General features: G+C 41.4%; 1 protein-coding gene across 2 annotated transcripts in view; it reads left to right on the top strand.

The window, feature by feature from the left end:
* Positions 1-15,863, top strand: part of NAAA (N-acylethanolamine acid amidase) — a 389,727-nt gene that overhangs the window by 245,898 nt on the left and 127,966 nt on the right. For both annotated transcript variants that reach the window (XM_078676390.1, XM_078676391.1), the window contains exon 5: positions 12,251-12,327. In XM_078676390.1, the coding sequence (XP_078532516.1) occupies positions 12,251-12,327 (77 nt within the window). The remainder of the gene's footprint in view (positions 1-12,250; positions 12,328-15,863) is intronic.

Here is a 15,863-nt window from a genome sequence, read left to right as displayed (position 1 = left end):
TGGGTCCAGGCAGTTACCGCTAAAATGTTGGTACTCCTAAGGACAACGTCTGCCCTGATCACCTTTGCTAGAAAGCTGGGAAAAAGGCCACCAGAGAGCTTATTAAGATCTATAAGGCAAGGTGTGTTTCATCCACAATATACCGGGCAGGAATTTGAGGGTTTGCTGACCTGCTCCCAATCCAGCGCACAGAAAATTCTTTTTTAAGATATATTTTATCACTCCCGAATAGTACCTCATCCTGCATATGTCATGCAGAGTTGTGTCTATCCTTCATTTCTGATTTAATAAAGCTTGAACCTGTACTTCTCTGGCACAGATTATGGACCAAAGAAGAGGCAAAACTAAACAGGGAAATCTTATCAGATGCTTTAAAATTGGAAGGGGGTTTGAAAATTCCATGGATAAAATATGTAAAAAATTTCTTAAAAGACCTTGGGCACCTTGAATATTTCACTAACCCTTTCTCTATTCAGCAAATATCAAGGAAGGAATTGAGAAAGGAGGGTCTACTCTTGTTGGATTCTATTTGAATGTCATCAGAGATATTGAAACCTACTGTACTCCACAATCAATTGATTTTAACTACTTTTAACATCCAACCCTATTTAACTTTTGTACCAGGAGTTTACGATAGATTTTTATTGACAAGATTTAGGTTGGAGGTATTTCACAGATTAGTCACCCTGCCTAAAATGAACGACTGGTCCTCAAACCCCCAACTATGCCCCTGTGACAATAGCCAATCTAGCATCCATGTCATACTGTTTTGTACATTTTATACCTTTTTAAGGAGATTCTACCTGGTACCGGTTTTAAAAATGATTGGGCTTCGACAATGCAGACCCGCCCTACTTGTATTACAACAGCTTGAAGATGTACACTGCACATTTAAAATAGTGACTTACTTAAAGAAAGTCTTGAGACAGAGGAATTCTATGATTATTTAGAGCTTTATTCTGGATATAATATAGGTGAATTTAATAATGTTTTAACTTAATAATGTACTAGGCACATTGTCTATATAAAATTATCAAGATGCTATTTTTTATGTTCTTATACTATGTATATTTTTTATCATCACAGATTATTAATTGTTGCACTTTCTAACTTGATACGATAAGTACATTTCTCTTTTTAAAATGTAAAACATGTAATGATGTATTTTCTTTTCTTTGTGCTTTTATGATTGTTTTATGAAGCAACCGAATAAAGCATTCCTGACTGACTGACTGGCTCATAACTTCATGGATATATCGTGGGGAATCCACAAAAGGTTTCAATCCCTAGATATACAATTAATACTTTACTGACTTGTGGTTGCCAGTAAGTGGATACAGTTAGGACCTAGCGTCCATAGGAAACTATGTTTTTGATTTGCCTATATCTATGGCGCTGTTTGACAAATCTTAACAAAATGTTCCAAAAACTCTAAAGTTCAGTCTTGTCGTAGATGGAAAGTTTTGGGATGAACCGTCAAGCGGGAACTGAGAAAAGGGACGGGGTCATAAAATTGCATTTCCAATGTTAGATATTACTACAGCCCGAATAGCTGAATGAAATTACACCAAATTGGGAAGCAAGGTTGCTCTCGGTCCAGATAGTGATTAATTTTTTGTGATTTGGTGTTAATCCATTCAGTAGTTTTTGAGATATTATAAGAAAACCAAATGTATTTATCTAGGGGCGCAAGCCCTCCCAATCTCGTGCAGAGATCTGATCGGCTGCCAACACTTCATCCAGGAAGTGTTTGCAGCCATCTTGGGTCTAGACCTCAGCAAACTTCGAGCCCCAGGGATCATCACCTTAATTTACATATTGGAGTGGTCCATGCGGACACCCTCCAGGGGTTCTTTTGAGCCCCGGGGGACACGTCCCGAGGGCTTTCGTTAGGCCCAGATCCTTGTACTGGGGTGAATGTATGACATTGTTCTACATTCTGTTCATCAACTGTGTTTTTTGCAACTTGTTAAAATAGTGGCAGCGAACCTCGCGGACCCCACACCCTGGGGACACCATCTCCCTGGGGCCAGCTAATGAAAAACGCTTGGGAGTAGGGCAGCGCAAGGCCCCCCCCCCCCCCGGGCAATACATGATCCCGGAGACCAACACCTCTTGGTGGTGGCCCGTAAAAACAGAAGGAGGGGTTGCACGCCCTCATCCAGGAGCCAATAATAGCCCTACGGACTGCCACTCCCCAGGACCAGGACCAGGGCTTGCTATGTCCTGGGGTGCCTTTCCAGCAGCTCCCTCCATGCAGCAGCAATGTTGGCTCAATCAGGAAATGGGGAGAGGGCTGGGACTGTGGGGGCCTTAAGGCTCCCCTGTGGTAAAGAGAAGAAAGAGGCTAAATTAAGGTCAGAAACGAACAGCAAGAGGCAAAATAAAGGTCATAAACGAGAAGGAAGAGGCAAAATACAGGTCAGAAACAAGAAGAAAGAGGCAAAACCGAGATCAGAAACCAGCAGCAAGAGGCAAAATGAAGGTAAACAAAGAGCAGAAAGAGGCAAAATAAAGGTGAGAAACGAACAGAAGGAGGCAAAATAAGGTCATCAACGAGCAGAAAGAGGCAAAATAAAGGTGAGAAATGAGCAGAAAGAGGAACATTGGGGCCAGGAGCAAGCAGTAAGAGGCAAAATAACAGACAGAATGAGCACAAAGAGGCAAAATAGAGGGCAGGAGCGAGCAGGGAAGAGACTGAAAAATGTGTTGAAAATTGGTCGAGGAGACACACAACTGAAAACAGCAGAGGGTGGTGGGCTTCGGGCAAGCTGGACAAGAGGATCGTCACGGGGGAGCTGACACAAGGACATGCTCCCATATGCCTTCCTGCTTTTTCTATTATGTACTCACTGACTCACTCAGACACTCATGCACCAAGTCACAGACCCACTCAGACACTCATGCTCCTACTTACCGATCCACTCAGACACACGCACCCACTCACAGATCTGCACAGGCACTGCTACACCCACTTACACAGCCATGTACACACCCATAGAGTCACTCACACACCCACTCACAGACCCATACAGCCACTCACACACCCACAAACTCATTCACACACCGACTCAGAGACCCATACAGTCACTCACACACCCACTCACCTACCTATACAGCGCTCACACACCCACTCTCAAAGGTTAGAGGTTACAGTTAGGAAATAGAATGTAAAATAGAATAAAAAAAACATAGAAATTCACTGAAATATCCATAGGTTACTGAGACGTTATAGTTAGGAAATAGAATTAAAAAAACCTTAGAAAGTCACTGAAAAAAACAAAGGCTATAGGGACGTTATAGTTAGTCTCAGATTTTATTGTTACAAAATAAGTGAAATTCAGCAGTTATAGTTACCTGAGCTAACTATAGCTTACACCCTCACAATGCTCTGCTCATGGCCTCACATATTACACTGCTAAAGACATGGTCAGTGACAGCACTCATGACATCATTGATGACATCTCAAATGACATCACGTATGACATCAACCATGTTTGATGGAGAAAGCACAAGAACTTTAGCACTGGTTAGCAGTGTCAAAGTGTGCAGAGTCCTAAAACCCTCAAAAACAAAGTCAGCAAAACAGGAGGGGGGAAGGCAAAACATTTGGGGAACTACTGTGCCATGGGTGTCAGGTCTACCAACTTCATTAGCAGCATTAGCTCTAAGACTCCTTGCTGGTTGGTACAGAGTAGCCAGTGATTTTAGATTAGCTGGAACACAAATTAATGATTTGTGCCAGAGGGTTCCATCCTTAAAATTAAAGGAGAGTGTTTTTTGCAGTGCACTGGTTTCTTTATGGAAGAGAACTCTTGCAAGTACACCAAAACACAGCGTTGAGTACTTCCTATATTTGAGCAAAATGATCTTCTTTATTTCATTCCAGACAAAACTGTTCTAGCCACCTCTGCCAACACATATTTCTTTAGGCGGGTATCGCCTTGGCTTCCTAAATCCCACAATATACATATGAAGTCATGCCCGAATTTGGAGTCGGTTATAATCAACATCTGTTAACATTGATTCTTCTCAGATCTTATTTTAGGTCTGACATCACATTGCAGCTACTGCCAGACCTTATCTGAGAACCAGAAAAAAAAGCTTTAAGAATGGGGTACTGAGATTCTGGCTTCAGCTTCACCTTGATCTACTAACTTCAGGTTTGGCAGAAGGTGTGTACTTCTGATGAAAACGTATTTTGCCTTGTTGCAAAGTTGCTTTTTTGCCAACTTTAATTTTGAACATATTTGTAATTTTATGAGTCTGTGACTGGTGGTTCTTCTGTGGGACAGTCTATGCTGAGTAGGCCTAAGTTGGTTATTTTGCAAAGCTAATAATAAAGGCCAAATTTAGTCTGATTAGTTCATAGGGACAAGTTACGTTAGATGCCATAGGTCTGATACATTTCCTATGGAAAGTCACAACAAATGAAATACTGGTCACTTATTTTTGTGAAAGGTAGATGTTGAAGCTAGAAGGCTTTGGAGCATAGATTGCTATCACACCATGTTAAACCTTGTAGGCGGGTATCTCTTGAGATGGAATCTCACAAATTATAGTAGTAGGAAAGAGTTATGTTGTTGGTCACCCCTCTGAAAAACCCCGGGGGCACACTCTGTGAGAAACCTTGTTTGGCCATCTTAGCATTTGTTCAATGTTGTTTTCCCAACTGTCACATTATGCATATTTGTAATTTATAACTGTAATTTATAACCATATGCCAGGTGGTTGCCTAGTGGGAAAGCTTATGCTCAATACTGTATGCCTGGGATGGTTAGGATGACAAACCAATTATAAAGGCTATAGGCCTGATTGGTGTATTAGGAAAAAATATGTCAGATGCCATACGTCTGATCTGTTTATTATAATTTTTTGCAACAAAAGCCATAGGCGCACATATTTATTTTGGAAGCCATCTTTTAAACATAACTGGCCTTTAAGACTGTATTGATGTTACTGCATTAAATCCAGTAGACAGATAATTATCACATGGAATTTCACATGTTACTGCAGTAGGTAGGGGCTTTGATGTTGGTCATCCCCAGAGAAACCCTGGAGGTAGAACTTTTGCACTGTGCAGTGCTGGGGCTAATGACACAGTGCTCAATTGTTCATTTTTTCTTTTATGCATCCCCTTTAATTTGTTTACATTTCCCTAGATAGTGCTACCAGCCTACTCACTTGCTGCTCGTTTATTCTGCAGCTCACCTCATCCTGCGTTCCTTTTGCTTCTAAAATGGGAATGGTATTGTTCATAGTGTAATTACTTTACTGTTCCAAGAAGGTTGATACTTTGCTTCTAAATATAAAGGCCAAGTTGGAACTTTAAACCAATGATGCGCTATGCTCAAGACCTTTCCAAGATGGCTGCACACTGCTGTGACTAAGTCAAAATACTTTATTCGGTTTTACATGTGATAAAAACCATAAAAGCCACATTCCAACTCACACATAATTCAGGGCTGCATTTTATCCCCCTTCCTTTTTAACTTATATATCATTGAGCTGGACGCGTCACTGGTAAAAACGAATGCAGATTTTCCTTATGTTGGGCGCAGGGATCTGCCCGTCTTGCTGTATGCAGATGATGCAGTTCTTCTGGCAAGAACCCCTAGAGGCCTACAATCTTTATTGAACGCATTTCATTGTTTTATGGCTGATCGTGACCTCACCATAAACAACACCAAATCATATATTATACAGATAGGAGTGCGCCCAAAGAAACAGTATTTATTTGTGGTAAACGCAGAGAAGGTACCCTTAACCACATCATTTTCATACCTGGGCCTCTTGTTTGACGACCAGTTAAAATGGGGCCCGCTGGTACAAAGGAAAAGAGGCGAGTTAATACGGGCAAACTCAGCAATACTCAATTTTGCGACTAAAATGGGCAAACGCCCAGTAGCCGCTCTATTGAAGATATACCAGGCAAAAAGTGTTGCCCTGGGTACTTACGGCAGTGAACTATGGGGGTATGCTCCAGTTGAGTGCATCAAGGTGGCCGAGAACACCTTTTTGAAACAGTTACTGGGGGTACCTAAGGGAAATGGCAACTTAATAGTACACGAAGAAACTGGAACACCCCATATCGGCGACACCATAGCACTACGGCCCCTATTGTTTTAGCTTAAGTGCTGGCTAAACAAAGACCTGGCCCTTAATCATCAGCTGATAATAGAAGTGTTGTCCCAGGATTATATGCTTAACGTACCATGGCTTAAATACCTAAAGTGTTGTTTTACCGGGCTGGGGCGTCCAGATCTCTTCTCAAACCCAGATCTGATTGTGACCGCCGACGTAGAGTATGTTAAGAAAAACTTTACTCTAATGCAAAAACTAGCTAGAGATGAGGTGGAACTGGTAAAACCTAGCATACGTAACTTTGTAATGCTCAAAACCACACCCGCAATGGAGCCATACTTATCTTGGCCCATCACAAACCATGAGCAGTTTTTATTAACAAGGTTCTGGTTGGGTTATTATCATCTTTTACTTGCCGTACACAGGGGATCACATGTTACCTCCCTGCGGCTGCGACAATATGTCTCCGCAGGATCTAGTGCATTTTCTATTTATTTGTCCCCTTTATAATACCGCCCGGAGATTTTTTCTGAAACCTCTGCTAAAAAAATTAAAGTTCAAACAGATCTTTCCCGCCCTGTGTTACCTGCAAATGTTAAAACCCGAAAGCACTTTATATACGGTTGGATTTCTTAAATCAGCACTAAAATCAAGAAATGTAAGAGAGGACTGATAGCTTTTTAACTTGTTATTAAACCTGTATTTTAACGACATATTTTATATGCCTCTGTAAATGAAATGAACTGTCCCTAAATCGAGGAAATTATTTTGTTATTCATCTTTTAAAATTTGTATGTGTGAGTTGTAATGTGGCTTTTATGGTTTTATCACATGTAAAACCGAATAAAGTATTTTGACTCACTGCTGTGACTAATTTCTGACTTATTTTTTTATTGAAAGCACATATGTGCAATATTTATGTTGTGCCATATTTTCTTCTTTTCTACATTGTATTCCTTAAATATTCTTGAATGAACTAGTTGAATTGTCTGTGTATTTGTTTGCAGAGGGGTGAGTACATGACCAAAAAAACGAGTTTGTGGGTTGGTGAATGAATAGAAGGGTTCTCCTATTGTGATTCAGCATTTCTACCTTAATTTATGCATCTTATTTTCATCCATGTACCTGATGTCCAGTTAGCGCCTTGTGTACTCAGTACCTCCAATTTCTTCTTTATTTCCTCTTCCCTTTCAAACAGATCTACCCATGATATTTAGTCCTCCTAGATTTTCCAGGATCTATATTATTACTCATGCATTTCCCTTCACCTATTCTGTCTGTTTTCTAATCCTCTACCCTCAGTACTCTTTGCTTCTCCAAATTGTGCCCTCCCGTTCTTCCAGTAATAAATCAGGGGGCTTTTTACAAAGGTAAACTTACATGTGAGAAATCTACATATTTAAGTTTAATCATACACTTTGCAGTACATGTACTGCTTTAGCCTATTCAGCATTTACGAGTATGTATGTACTACAGAGAGTAGGCTTGCATATCTCCACCGCCTTAATATAGGGGGTGGAGCTAAATTTACTAGTGCAAAGCTACTATTTGTAACTTTTTACATGTAGGCTGAGATCTCCTCTACCGGGGCAGAGCACTCCAGAGGTTAAAGTATAAGGACATGTATTATTGTTTAAAGAAATAAAAACATATTCAAAAGATGAATATTAATGTATTAAGTTATGTAAAGTATGTATTTTTAAATGTAGAATGAAATTTAAAAAAATGCCACAGCATTATAAATGTATTTTTGTATTCAATATTTAATTAGTTGGAATATATTAAATTAAGTAAACATTGTTTTTCTTAAGATTTAATAAATAAATCCCACCTAAAGTATAGAATGTGTATTATTATATACTAAAAATGATTATAGGTTATGTACAGAATGTATTTAATTATTTTATAAAACAATTAAATCTACATTTTCAAATATAAAAACAGTTATTAACAAATGATAAACTAATATTTATGTTTTAGTTTTGTATAATTTTGTAACATTAAATCAAATTTATTTAGAGTTTCAAAATGGTAACATAAGTTAATTTAACATTGGCTCTTATGGGCTTTTATTTTAAGTTCTTGCCTTCATTATTTTCTATGGGATGGTGTTGCAGTACAAGTAGTTGTCCATGTGTGGTGCTAGAGCTATTCCTCCTCTGAGCTGGAGTGGATTTACAACTGTTTTGGATATAGAAACGCAGTTTGTGAATAGCAAGGGTCTTACTCGTTTGTGGATGGGTGCATATCTTTCCTTACACCCTTACCAAGCCCTCCCTTAATCGGATACTTACTCTGTCTTAATCCCACCCATTTAGTTGTAAGTATGTCCCATTTGCCAGCGACTCCTCTCTGTGCCTTTCACATTTACTACTAAATCATATTCCTATGTGTGCTTAGATCTCTGCAGGTGGGTCGCAGATCTCTGCACATAAAAGATGAAATAGGTGGTGTCGTGCACCTTCACAGTTAGGTTAGTGAATAGCAATTTCTAGTATGTTAGTAATACTATTCTAGTGCTCCTGAATGCACTAAATGCAGTTGATAAATAGGTCACTCAGTAACCATTCAAGTTTTCTATCTCAGTTCCTTTTATAATAACTTTTTTCATATATGAGAGACCTATCTCAAATTATGTCGTAGTCTACCGCATTCTGCCATCACTGTGGTTGAGCTGTACTATATAAAAATGTAATTTCGTATTATACAATAACAAAACGACTGCAAGGATAAGTGACAGACTGCATGTATGATACATTATTCAGTGTATACGCTCATTAGTGACTGTAGAGGCAATTTCAGATCTAATCCAAAAGTATTTGCATTCCCAATGATTGTCTCGCTTTTTAATGTTATAACATGCGTTGAAGAATGCGGAGTGCATTGGTTGCACCTCTGCATGGGATCACTTAGTTCTGCGGACAGAGAAGGACTTGTGATGACTGTCCAGAGAGATTGAGAGCTGGTCCTTTGCATGATTTGTGTCATACCATCTCTCTTGAAATAACCCATTCTGGAGTGGCTCCATCCATGAGCAGCAAAGGGCATTTTGTAGGTGTACAAACCAATGGACAAAGCTAAATTCAGTCATCTCTGTAACAATTAACCTAAAATATTTACTTTGATTTATTCATTTGTCTCACAAAGCGCAAACTTCACCGAACCTGGTTCCGTGGCACTGCATGGAGGAAAGATGTGTGAAAGTCCCACAAAATCAAGCATGTGTTGATATCATAATAAGACTGATCATTGGTAGTAGAACATTGGTCAGGTGTTATAGAGCATTACAATACATGGGATATACACATGAATAGTGAGGGATATATACATATGAAGTTGGAGGTAACAAGGTTTCTAACAGACATAAGGTGGGTTTCACATCATTATGCAAAAATACATATCAGATATGATGTGTCATTTTGGTCATATAAGCAATATTTATTCAGCGATAAAAACCGCAGAAACCTCAGTATCTTAGGTTATCTTAGTGTATTTACATTTGGTTTAAGTCAGTAGGTGGAGGTGTGGGGACATAAGAAGAAGGTGCAGGGAAGTTTTAGATTGGGTGTAGGTTTTAGGGTCAATCTTCTTTGGAAATAGGATTGAGAATGGAGCCTCTACCATGAGTAGGTCTCTTACAGAGTAAAAAACGAACATTATCTAATGAGGAAGGAGACCAGTTCCGTAGTGGGTTTCTTCCTCCTGAACTTAAAGTCTCCAAGATGATGGAGTGAGAGGGAAAATGAAGGTTGGAGGTGAGGTGTGCAGTGCACACAAATAAACTCATTTAAAAAAAGCGGGGTTGTAATATTGACCATGAAATGTCAATTGCTTTTTTCTTATGTTTGCATGCTATCCTAAGATCTCTATTCAGACTGGGTCTAGTGGTCTGCTTCTGGACAGCAGTGTTTGAAATTAAACCAGTCAACATTTCTTTAAGCGTTTATGATGGATATAAAAATCAGCAATGCAATATCTGCTGTATTTATTTCCGTGTTTTTTCCAGGTTCTCAACTGCCTGCAATATGCAAAAGTTATTTTAATTTGAAATCAGAATCTTAATAGGCAATGATCTTAGTGACAAATAATTTTTGAAATCTCCAAATGTGCTGATTCCCACCGAGAAGATGTACAATTCTTTGACTTCTTCACCGTGCTCCTAGGAATGAAAGTTGCTTCAGGATTCAGGACTTATAATTGTATAACCTTTATTTGAGTTGGCCCATGTTTATAAGTGGTAGTATCAGCCTGGTATTCCCAATATCAAGGTACTAGTAATTTCGGTGCCCGATATTTCTCGGGGATTTATAGTTTATCCCCTTATTAACCTAGCTGGAATATAGAATGAAATGCAGAAATTGCAGAATCGGGCCCATATTCTGCTTGTTTTTTTTCAAACTCCAGACAATTTTATAGCCACTTAATCCTCCAGTAGTTTCCAGAAGTATCGCAAAAATTGTGAAGTTTTTGAACGGAATGGAAATTCTCGTTAACTCAAAATAAGAGCCTTTATGTACACTGCTGCTATGATTTTCTACCCTAAACCTGCTTTTCTGAACCATATGCATGCGGATTTTTTGAATTACAAAGAATCTACATGTGCACGTTTAGGAAATTAGAACTGTACAAAATATGGTTCCTTTTTTTTTTTTATTGAAGATGTCTTTCGGTTAAATCAGTTTTTACCCTACTGCCACCAAGTTAAAATGGTCAACATATTGTACTTTTTCAGTTACACGTGGATCATTGAGGTATAAGTTTGGAAGTGCTGATTGTAGGGAAGCAGTTAGAAACATTTGTGAATTCCCATTAAGGGGCCGATTATGATGGTGTGGAACTGAGTTTGCCCGCCATCCCCTCGGATTTAGGACCGGCGGGCAGATATGCGGAGGTCCAGCACCACGAATCAGGATGCGACCGCCACCCTGGCGGTCGCATTCCGCAGTTTAACATGGCGGCATGTTCTCTTACAGCAGCACCCACCGCAATGCCAAATTGCCATGTTGTGTATTTCCATGCACAACGTGGCAGGCACCTCGCGGTGCCTCCCACCTTATGCATGGAAATAGAGGGTGGTACCATGGGTACCCCCCAATCGCCCGGGGGCACGCAACGGCCCCCCAAAGTATATCCACGCCAGCCGATGCCGCCATGGAAAGGCCTTACACCGCACACATCCTAATATGGATGGCGGTGCCTGCTAGGCACTGCCTCCATATTGTGGCCCAAGTCCGCCCGGCCGGCAATTGGAACGATTGCCGACCGGCAGAAAAGCAACGGATGCACTTTACGTCCGCCGCAATACCCTCGCCATTATAATATGGCGGGGGTATTACTCGTTACGATGGCGTAGCGGTTGCCACCGCCGGCTCAGTGGTGGCGATCGCTAGTCCATCATAATGAGCCCCTTAATTTTATGCTTGCATTTATTTTCCTGACAATAGCCGTGACTCTTACCAGGAAACATCAGGGCCGATGCAGCCTTTTTTGTTCTTCAGTAAATCGAGTATCAGCATATTGGATCATATCCACCTGAATTTATCAGGTGCTCCAATTTTCACTCCATTTTTTTATTTTTCTGTTCTCAACCAAAAATTATTCATGGTGCCCTGAGGACATTGCATCTCACCGAGTTTGGGAGATGTGGGTAATGCCTTCAATTTGCACCTCCTTTGCAGCCATGTCACACCAAAATGAAAGACAGTTCACGGATTACAGTTGACGATGAACCACAATAATGCACTCCTGAAGATACGAGCCATACAAACTTGAGTTGACCCCCATTTCACACCTATTCATATAAGAGATAAGGTTTCCTTCCTTATTAGTCCAGAAAGGACAAAGTTCAGTTGGAGTCACAAATAAGATGTGGGAGGTTGTACCCTTGTGCCTTCTGCCTGGTGGTGGGGAAATTATGTTTTTCTTTTTTCTTTTTGGTAGGCAACAAGGTCCCTTTTCCAAAGAGTAGATGAAGCTAGTAACGTAAGGCCTGAGACGAGGCAGAGGGACAAGCTTGTAAGTTGCATATCCGAAGCTTAGGATGTATATTTTCAGTATCATAGCTTTAATTTAAAGACACTTGTGTGTTGTTATTTTTGCAAGTATTAAAGCATGTTGTCAGAACATTAATGAACTTGTTTGGATAATTATGTACGTCTCTCTGCAGATGCGGGTAGATGGTGGGAAAATGCAATCGCCGCTCTATGGAAAAGAAGTACTCCAGTCAGCTGGCTTATCCGGGATGTGAGTTCATTCAGAAAGGAGTAGTTTTTATTATTGAATAAGTGTTGTGTTGACATTTTAGATCTCTTTATTTTTTGGAAATACAGTTGCAATAGTTAGAATGTTTCCTGACCTCATCCCCACATGAATGAAACAGTGCCCAGTGAGCTAGGAACAACTGAGCTCATCAATGTGTGGTGAGAAAAAGCTTCCTAATTCCATCAACAATATCTAGAACATTACAATACATTACATTAAATGAATCTTTCTTCACAGCTCGAGGTCTTTCAGTATTTAAGATAATCACATTCACCAGTTTACAGATACACTATGAATATTCTAGAGATAAGTAAAAGATTTATTCAACTTGAACGCATCCAGATTGGAGACTCGTTTAGGAATTCAGTTCTGCTGAGTGGCTGCAGGGTCTGGGAGAGGCCCTCCCCCACCTAGAGAGCACAAAACACTGGGGTTTTATTTGGTTCCACCTAGAAAGCACAAAACTCTGGGGTTTTATTTGGTTCCGGTCACTAAATTGTCCCAGAGATCAACGGCATGGTCAGGCACACCAGCTTTCAATTTGTGTTGCCAATGAAAGTGTTACCGCTCTTCCACACAAACCATAAGATGGAAATCACTGGTTCTCTAGTTGTGTCCTCTTCGTCCTAAAGCATTACTGCCCCATTGGGTGCCTCAGAAAACAAAACTGGAGATTAGGGAACTACAGAGGATCCAGAGTCATCCCACCTTGGTCAGCCCACAACTGAGTAAAAATGACAGTCTAAATATACATTTTGCAAGCTTTTAACTGGTTACTGTCGGGTCAGATAATCATGTTTATGACAGTGTGTCACTTGTACAAAGCTATATGGGGCACAGGCTGGAATACCTTCCTAATATGGTGTTTCGCTATACCTCTGTAGGTCTTACCCAGCAGGACCTTAACAGTCCATCCAAAGTACCTTGTTCATATGAAGCAAACACTTACTGGTGCAATTCCATCGAGAGAGGGTACCATTAGAAATTAGATCATACGAGAGACAGAAGCACTGTTTTGCATCTTGGTGCTGTTCCTCCGTTTTCTTTGATGGACATTCGAGTAAAGGCCAGTGCTGTCTCTCCTGTATTTGTAAGATGCTCTGACGAGAGCCGTCCAACATCTCTAGAGTCCGAGGAGCTGTCTTTGAGGGCCTGTCCTGTTCCAGAAAGAATGTACCCATGCTGCGTTTGGGATGTCATACCTCTCCATCTGCAACCACATGATCGCCTATGTCCGTCTTTTATTTCCACGATGTCTTGGAAATGAAAGGTGGACAATGGTGCTGATTTTGGCCAGACCGCAAATAGCGCACTCCAGGCTCGCAGTGCCCTAAACCTGGGCCTGGGGATAATTTTGTAGCTAAAACAGACCGCCTGATTCCAAGTGTCTTAGTGGCTGGGTGGCGAGTTGATAAGAGGGGATACGTTGGACTTCAATGCATTCGAGAACCCGCAAGGTGCAAAACCATATAGAGTGTGGAAAAATGTTGTCAGACACAACCCTTGTAGAAATATGAGTTTAGAGTTTTTCTGATTTGGTGACTAATATCCCTATGACCAAAACAAAATGTTGCAAAACCGCTGTGGTGTAATAAGTGTGCTTCGGGTCCTAATGCTGACAAGAAAAAAGGATCCAGAAGAATTGCATTCCTCGTTTTATATTACTGGTGATAAATTATTTGGCAAAAGAAGATGGTATGAAAAAGAAGTTCATTACCTTTGGTAATGCTCTTTATGTTGAGTACTCTACTTAACCATATCTTTCTCAACTTCGAGTACTCTCCTGTGGTGCCATACTGGAGCTGTAAACTATTGTCCAGTAGTTTTTAAGCACACTGCTAGGTGGTGCCGTACAGCTCTCTATGGGCTCTGTACAACCCTGAAAGTGGCAGAGCGAAACACACAAAAGCACCACATTTGTGCTGATATCACTTTCTTATTTATTTCCTTTTCTGCTCTCTCATATTTGAAGCATAAACACCTACTGGTACCAATATGGTCATTCCTGTTTTGGGACATTTTTAGATGTTCAAAAAGACGCCACTGCACAGAATGAGGAGGTAGGAGGGTGGTGAGGAATATGCGGTTAGATAGAGTATCCAACGAAAAGAGCATTAGTAAAGATAAGTAACTTACTCTTCTGATGTATGTTTCCAACCACATATCCCTAACTCTAGAATAGATACCAATGCAGTAGATCCCCAGGTGGAGGGTCCATGGATGTACTCAGACCAAAACCTGCTGCTGGACTCTAAATCCTTCTGGTTGCTGCTTCTTGGCCTGCACGTAGCAGATCTTAATGCAGGGAAATATCCACCTCAATAGGGCCCATTTCTGCATAGCCTTCCCTTTTTTTTACTCTGGAGAACCCCAAAAACAGATGATCTTTTGCACTGTGGTCTTTGGTACGATCAGTATAAAAACTTAAAGCCCTTTTGGGGTCCAACCGAAGAAGCCTTTCCTCGTCTTTTGTGAGGCGAGGGGGCAAAAGTGCTGGCAGGGATGAGAGATTGCCCAATGTGGAAAAGAGTTACGACTCAGGAAAGAATGCCACCCGAGTCCCCAGCACCGGGTTGACTGAGCTAAAAGGTGGTTTAGGTTGGTTCCACTGCCAGCACCTGAAGCTTACTCACACAGTGAGGTGAAGTAATTGCGATCAGGAAGACCGTCTTTAAAGTCCAGAGACTCGGTGAGTAACTATGTATTGGCTTGAAGGATGTACACATGAGAAACGTCAAGACCCAATTAAGGCCCTACTGTGAAATCCCAAATCGTTTAGGCTGATTATGTGTATCAGACATTTATATCACAACAGGTGATTTAAACACGAATATTTGGTCCGGCAAATGAAGAAAGCCATCAGCCGACCCCACCGACCTCAAGAACTACCGCCCCATCTCGCTACTCCCGTTTCCGGCAAAGGTCATCGAGAAGACCGTCAACAAGCAACTGGCCGCCTTCCTCGAGACGAACGGTTCCCTCGACCTCTCGCAGTCTGGCTTCCGGGCCAACCACAGCACCGAGACCGCCCTGATCGCAGCTACCGATGACATCCGAGCCCTGCTCGACAACGGAGAAACAGCGGCCCTCATCCTCCTGGACCTCTCCGTGGCCTTCGACACTGTCTGCCACCGCACCAGAGTACAGCGCCTCTGCAACGTCAGAATCCAGGAGAAGGCACTTGAGTGGATCACCTCCTTCCTCGCCGGAAGGACACAGAGAGTCCGCCTCCCCCCGTTCAGATCGGAGGCCACCGAAGTCATCTGCGGCGTTCCTCAAGGATCCACGCTCAGCCCAACACTCTTCAACGTATACATGAGCCCCCTCGCAGCCATCGCACGCCAGCACAACCTCAACATCATCTCCTACGCCGATGACACCCAGCTGATCCTCTCCCTCACCAACGACCTCGCCACCGCCAGAGCCAACCTGCACGAAGGGATGACAGACGTAGCCAAATGGATGTCGAACAGCCGCCTGAAACTGAACTCGGACAAGACGGAAGTCCTCATCCTGGG

The sequence above is a fragment of the Lissotriton helveticus genome, chromosome 2_1 (assembly GCF_964261635.1).
Source record: "Lissotriton helveticus chromosome 2_1, aLisHel1.1, whole genome shotgun sequence".
Taxonomy (NCBI): domain Eukaryota; kingdom Metazoa; phylum Chordata; class Amphibia; order Caudata; family Salamandridae; genus Lissotriton; species Lissotriton helveticus.
Note: the sequence above shows the minus strand (reverse complement) of the source record. Positions and strands in the feature narration are given on the sequence as shown.